Source organism: Etheostoma cragini, chromosome 3 (genome assembly GCF_013103735.1).
Source record: "Etheostoma cragini isolate CJK2018 chromosome 3, CSU_Ecrag_1.0, whole genome shotgun sequence".
In the NCBI taxonomy this organism is placed as follows: Eukaryota; Metazoa; Chordata; class Actinopteri; order Perciformes; family Percidae; genus Etheostoma; species Etheostoma cragini.
The window spans coordinates 22612386-22619885 of record NC_048409.1 but is presented as its reverse complement, the minus strand read 5'-3'; the positions used below and the strand labels follow the sequence as shown (position 1 = coordinate 22619885).

The window sequence follows — 7500 nt, the reverse complement described above, 5'->3', positions numbered from 1 at the left end:
CAGTGCACTCTCAATCAATACACTAATTCTAGCCCTGTATCTTATCAATAATCAGTTAAGCTGTCGTGTTTAAATGTAAAGCATCAACTTTCAATTTAACAGCGTGGCTGTTGCCACATCAATAGCATATTGGCGTGATAGTGTGGTGTGGAAATGAACAGTATCTATATTTTACAAGTCATATTTTTAGCTTTGTATCTCGTTGTTGTGTGAATGACTTTAAAACGAAAGGTCACATTTTTACAAGACTTTCAGAGAAGACTATAATCTACTTTATTAGTGAGGGGCTCGTAACAGGAAGAAAAGACCTGCTAAGCAGTTTTTTCTGAAGCTGCAGCACAGTAAAATCCAAATGCCCAATGTTCATAAAACAGAACAGCAAATCAATACTCAATAATCAGATGGTTTACTGCTCCTGTTCACTCCCTAGGCACACATGTATCTGCTAAATTATGTCTGCACAGACAAAACACACGCACACGCGCACAGACACACTCACACACACACACACACACACATTTGACCATGGCCAGATATTGATACAAAACACATACAAACCAAATTATGAGTTCTGTGTTACAGTACATGTTTAAAACAAGATTTCTTTATATGATAAACTACATGTCTTTTTTTGTACACACACATTTGCACACACACACACACACACACACACACACACACACACACACACACACACACACACACACACACAGTGTGCCCTGATTGATGCAGATCAATCAATTATCACAGGGCGATCAATACCTGCTCTGCCCTAACGTTGATTTACTCTGCCCTCTAAAAGGGTTAAGTGGTTGTAAAATAGAAAAGGTTAATAGTCTCCCGGTCAGCCTTTTTCTTCATTAACGGGTAACCTTGTTCATCTCTCTCTCTCTCTCTTTCTCTCTCTCTCTCTGAACACGTTCTTTCTTCATGTCTCTCTCTCCTGTGTAGGTTCATCAATGCCAGGAGGAGAATAGTTCAGCCCATGATTGACCAGTCAAATCGCTCAGGTCGGTGTTCATAAGACAGTCAGCTGGTCGGTCGCTCAGTAAACATGAGTATAAATGAGAGTGTGTGCGTGTTGTTTATTTGTGTCTGACGTTGCGTGTTGGATCACAGGTCAGGGTGGTCCTTACAGCCCAGAGGGAGCAGCTCTCGGGGGCTACGGGCTTGACGGACAGGCCCACATCGGGCTACGAACAGCAGGTAAAGCAATCTGTAGGGAATTACTGCTCACTTTCACATACTGACTTCAGAGTGCAAAATAATATACAACTCCAGGCTATGGGTTTTTATTTAATGTTTTAATGACAATAAATCCAGAGAAAAACCAACAACAAGTATTTGATTCCACAAACAAGTATTGTGTGCATCCAAAGCCTAATATATCTTATTCCAAAACCTATTAAAAACACATCAATGAGCCACACTGCACTGAGTGACATGTTGCTTCATTAGCATGAACATTTTGATTCTATCCTACAAGCACCATCCTGCTACTGAAAATACTCACTACAGCACCAAATGGTGAAAAAAAACCTTAACAAGCAGCTGACTGCTAGTGGGTCATTACAAACTAATGCTGTGCGGCCAAACATTGTTCAAAATCCAAAAAAGTTTGAAAAATAAAAAATTGTGTAGAGATCTGAAAGTTTTTGAAATTGAACAAATATATATGTCTACATTTTAGGATAAATTTAATGAATAAAATGATTAGGACCTTGAAAGTAAAAGCTACTCAGTGAGAAACAAAAGCGGAAGACTACATGTTATGGGGTTAAAGAAACAATGAATTAATGGTTTGCTTTGCCAAAGGAAGATTATTTTTTAATGCTGTATATTGCATCTGCTCAGTATTTATCCACTTCAATGGAGCTAAATTCATAACTTTTTCCCACTTTACATTGTAAATTGAAACATGTCGTCTTCTGTGTCTCTTTGCCAGGTCTCCAGGGGATGTCTTCTCTTCAGGGTGACTATACCAGTGCTCTACTGTCCCAACAAGGCTACGCTCCCCACCCAGGCACCTCCCTCCACCCCTACCCGGGCCCACATCCCCACCCTGCCATGCTGCTCCATCCGCCACCACACGCACATCCTGCAGAGCCGCTCCTTGCCCAGGGACTGGACATACACGCACACTAGTTGTTGGGGGACATCAGAGTGTGAGCGAGAGCAAATTACTGTGTGAATGTGTGTAAGTGTGTGTGTGTGTGTGTGTGTGTGTGTGTGTGTGTGTGTGCGTGTCTGTGTGTGTGTGTGTGTGTGTGTGTGTGTGTATGATGACGCATACTGAACACTATTTAAAGACAAAAAGACACATTGCTCAAAAAGTTTACATTCACCACTGAAAGACACTGACCTCAATGTAGCTGTTCCACTCGCTCACACACATGTGCATACATAAACATTACACTTAAACACACACTCACGGTCTGGACCCACAGGTTTAAGCCATACCTCTTTTAGAGTAGAAGTGCTTCCTCTTCTCCAAATGTCTCTACTGTGTCCTGTGGGTGAGACACATGCTTTAACTACACTTCCCATCATGCCTGCTGAACCACAAGAAGACGGTGGATCAGATCGGAGAGACAAATTGATAATTTGTCCCTACACTTTGTAACAGCACACAGACGTTACTGGATGGGATTTGATACTGTGAACACGCCTTCTTCACTATTCCGTCTTCCTGCACACGTAACTGTCAAAGATCTATACACACACACACACACACACACACACACACACACACACACACACACACACACACACACACACACACTCACACCTTCACACACACTTTACTTAAAGCTGATTTGAGTTTTTTCTTATTCTATTTTTATATTTATGTGTGCCACTCCAGGCGGATGCAGCTTCACTTGAGCTTGTTAAAATAGTTGTGCTCTTCCTTAGCATGATGCTAAACAATATGAATGACTTCCAGTCTGCCTCGCTCTCGTACCACTGACCTCCTTAAGATGCCAACAGGTGTCTGTTACCTTAGGATCTTCCTACACACATGCAAACATACACAACATACACACACATACACTACACACACTACACTGAAAGCCATTTATATACACACAAACACACACACAACCTTCTGTAAGCATTTCTAGTACATTTGTTGTGGGTTACAGCTGTGTGTGAGGGGAGCTGCAGCCAAAGGACTCTTTAAACATTCGGCTCCCTCTCCACTCTGCTCGGACAGCTGAAACATTTCTGAATGATGTTGGGAAATAACAGTTAAAGTATTAAAATGTTTTTTTTGTAAGTCTTGTCACTGGTCATCTGTTTGCGTGTGTTGTCTGATTCTGTGAATTTGTTAAGAGTGTTTAGAAGAACTGGGTAGTTAGCGTAAAGATACTGAAAATGCACGTCAGTCAATGTGTTCCATTTTACCAAATGGTAATGTACTAAAGTATGAATTTGTTATAAAAAAAAAATGCATAAACAGCATTGTTAGTTATTTAGTATTTTAATGTGTCTTGCACATGCAGGCACTACCAACCTATGTTTACCTAGTGTGAACTGCCACATATATGACTAAATTGCTTTGCAATTTATGCAGTTTATTATTTATAGTATTTAGTACGGTGTTGGGATACAGCCAATGTATAGGCTCTCTGTTTGACAGAAAATGTAAAAATTGAAATGCAGTTCAACAGAAAATCTCAGAAATGGCCTTTTATGAGCAACATGATGCCCCAATGTTCTTCCAAAACCATCATTAATTTTTTTCAGACATAAAGCACAGTGGGAAAACTTTCCTCTGAGCTTTCTTTGAGCTCTTAATGTGCTTTCACCAATCAATGTAGATATGTGACTTGTTTTCTTTCACATTCTAGCCTCTACAGTATGGTGTAAAGACCTAACAAATTATACAAACCCTCCTCTCCTCACTCATGACTTCCCAAACACCAAAGTCATGAACAGGCAGCTGAAATTATTAAAAACAGCCCCTAACAGCTTGTGTGTTCTTCATTTACAACAATCCATGCAACTAAGGAATAGTTTGAGTCCTTAGATGTTCAAACCCTTACAGTAAAAAAAGAAAGGACAAAACATTGTAATGTAATCTTCTTCCTATTTTCCAATCATAAATCACATCACTCCTTTCCCTCCTCTGACTGTCTGTGTGACTCTGACGGAAGCCTCAGGCTGCTGCTGCAGTGATCTGTCACACAGGCCGGATTATCACAGAGAGATTTTCTCTGTAATGCTTTGTGGCACAGACCGGAGCTCCTTTTGGCTCATCTAGATCTTTTACAGACTTCTTATTCTTCTTCGCCATCTAAATTAAGGATAATATCATGTGTCAACACGTGCAAAATACTCAAAACATAAACAACTTAATTGCCCTCTTAACCTTTCCCTATGCAACTCCTGATGTACACATCCTATTTATAACCTTCACCTCTTCTCTGATCGACATCCTTTTAGCTGTCAAACATCCATACCTAATTCCACCTTATTCCACCCTACATCCACTCACAGCACCCCAAACACATAACAAACACTGAATACCCCCTTATCCCTGCCCCCAATCGGCCTGGAGCGAGAGAGGGGGCAGGGGCCAGAGTTCAAACAGAGGTCAACAGGAAATGGCTGTTTTCCATGGCACCCAGGTCCTGACCTCAGCACCCCTCCACTTTTCATTTCTCTTTGTCTCTCCACACTCCCTCTTGGCGCATGTTGGTCAGGATGATCCCCTCACTTTTACTCTCCACCTCTCTCTTTTCTCCCAACATGTAGCACGTCTTGCAAACCAGTGCAACGATGTTTGTTTTGATCTAAACTGTTTCTGCATCAGTAAACTTTTGACCATTGGAAGTTGAACTCTGGTTCACCGCAAAGCTCTTTGTGGGAGAACATTGGTACATTTTATTTTTCATGATGTGTTAAAACGACACTACGATACGGTCACACTGTCCATAATTCATGTGTAATGTTAAGTATGTTGCTTTAGACCATTATTCTGCCATCTGTTCTAAAACCTGAGTCACTTAAACTCTTTGATTAGACCATAAAAAAGACAAAAAAGCCATCCAGTGATTTTTAGCCTGAGCTACTTGGTATTGGCGGTGTGTAACATACAATGGAAATGCCAACATGCTGATGTTGTTGAATTTCATAATGCAGGGAACATGAATGTGTGTACCAAATTTCCTCGCAATTCACTTAATAGTAGTCAAGACATTCCTCTCAAAATTACAAATGTCCACCTCATGGTGGCGCTAGATAAAAAAATCACTAGAGTTCATCCTCCAAAGATTATAAAAAAAATGTAATGACAATACTAATAATCTTCATCATCATTGCAATACTTTTAGTAACAATCAGATTTAAAAAATATAATTCCAAACAGATTTTTAAAAAAATCAGATAATGAGGAAATGTTTTCAATGGATGTTTGCTGACAATATGTCCAATTACACAGGTACAGCATTGTGAAGATTTTATGGTTCTGTTTAGGCACTTATAAAACTTGGATGCAGGAAAGATTGGTTTTGGTTCAATACAGAAATGTTCAACAATAGTCAGTAATTATCAATATTAATAATAATAATTAATAATATTACCTCAATAATCCAGGATCAGTCAGGCTCTACTTCATATACACAGACTTGGTATTCCTACAACAACTGAACCTGTTGATCTACTGTATAACGGTGCACTCCATTCATAATGTATGAACATCGCCACTCTCAAAAGAATTATTTTCTCTCCAGCTATTTGAAAACAACGATGATGTATGATCCTGCAGTATCGCAACCCAGACAGAGATCTCATCAGAAAAATTAACAACACATACTTTATTCATATATCAATGTACAGCTCTCTCTGACACCGTATCATTCACAGTCATAGCCTCAGCTTATGATTGGTTCAGATAGATTGCCAGCCTTCTCTCTCACCAACACTCCATTAGACGGTGGGGATTACACTGCATAAAATCTGCCTTTACGTTGACAAATGAAGAGAAAAGGGGAAAACAGATGGGAGCGTGTGCTTGAATGTGTTCATATACACTGTGTTCCAATGTCTGTGTACTGTGGTTATGAGAGAATACAGCCTTAGAACTTCACAAATCAGAGGTGTAAAGTTTTTGCTGAATTTTTGAGAAAATTACTGTAGTAAATAACACATTATTTTATTTAGTAAAATTCACACAAAAGTTGAAACATTTTGCCTAAATGACAACAGCACCATTTACAATGAGCTAGAGTGCAGCCTAGTGCCGGCCCTGTGCAGGATCATACATATTGCACTCAGTGTATTGCTTCATCCCTTATTATGTCTCCATCATTTCAAGACTCCCACTGGTTTGAATTTGACCATTTGGGCCATTGAAGCAAAATGAACACACATGTGTAATGTAAAAATATGTACGCCAGCATGTGTCAATGCATGTATTTGTGTGTGTGTGCATAAATATGTCCAATTCTATTTTAACATAACGTGTGTGTCTGTGTGTGTGTGTGTCTGTGTGTGTGTGTGTCGGGGCGGGGGGGGGGATCCTTCTGGTGGTCGTTAATCATTCAATTACACACCTGTCAGACTCTAGACAAGGGGGAGAGAGGGAGGGGAGGGAGTAAAAGAGAGGGAGGGGGAAAGAAAGAGAAAGGAATGGGGGAATGCAGCAAGGAAAGGAGGAAGAGCCAGAGAGGAACTGAATGACAGAGAGAAGGAATGAAAAAGGACCGGGAGGGTTAAAAACAGAAAGAGAATAGGCAAAAGTTTGATTGTGTTGTAGTGTGTGAATGAGCCGTGGCAGAGGCAAGCTGTTGGAGGGTCACAGCCTCTGAAAGGCCCCAGTAAAGACAAAGACACTTACATGTATCACAGGGGACGAGTGACAGATGAGGACAAGGCTGGGCAGCACAGTAAAGACGCAGTGAAATTCCACTCATTCAACCTGATTTAAGACCACTACTGAGCTGAAAGTAAAGCACTGCAAGGCATCTTTAGGGCATTTTAATGTGAGGGTATGATAATTATTGAACCCGGGTAACCAGGTAATAGAATACGCCAACAAAGTACAGATTTAACATGCCATACAAGTATATTCACATATTTTATGTCTAACAATGTGTTCGTAATGGTAACATGGTCTTTAACTTTTCAGATAAAAAGCTATGCTGAAATGTTTTCATTTACATAAACAAATTTTCATAGTCCGATGTTTTCTGCCAGTTTATAAGATGTGAATGTATGAATGTAATTTACCTCTATTACTAACAGGAAGTAAAACCAGACGAGCAATGATATTGAAGTACTATATGTATTACTTTTTTTCTTAGAAATGGACACAAACAGTGCCACTGTATTTCTCTCTGTTTCCTCTGTTCTCATTCAATACTGTATATGTTGAAGTCTTTGTATCTGTGAGTAACCCCCCAACACTTAATCTTGTGTGTGTGTGTGTGTGTGTGTGTGTGTGTGTGTTGCAGCCTCCATGTTTAGCTGCAGTACCTTGAATGCCTCAGGCCACAG

At 40.0% G+C, this 7500-nt stretch overlaps 1 protein-coding gene across 1 annotated transcript in view; it reads left to right on the top strand.

Annotated features, from left to right (window-relative positions):
* The window catches only part of meis3 (myeloid ecotropic viral integration site 3), an 11199-nt gene extending 8455 nt beyond the window's left edge, over positions 1–2744 (top strand). Inside the window, exons 11-13 of the mRNA XM_034867852.1 lie at positions 952–1010; positions 1120–1206; positions 1946–2744. Of these exons, the coding sequence (XP_034723743.1) occupies positions 952–1010; positions 1120–1206; positions 1946–2145 (346 nt within the window). The 3' untranslated portion in view covers positions 2146–2744. The remainder of the gene's footprint in view (positions 1–951; positions 1011–1119; positions 1207–1945) is intronic.
* The last annotated feature ends 4756 nt before the right edge of the window (positions 2745–7500 follow it).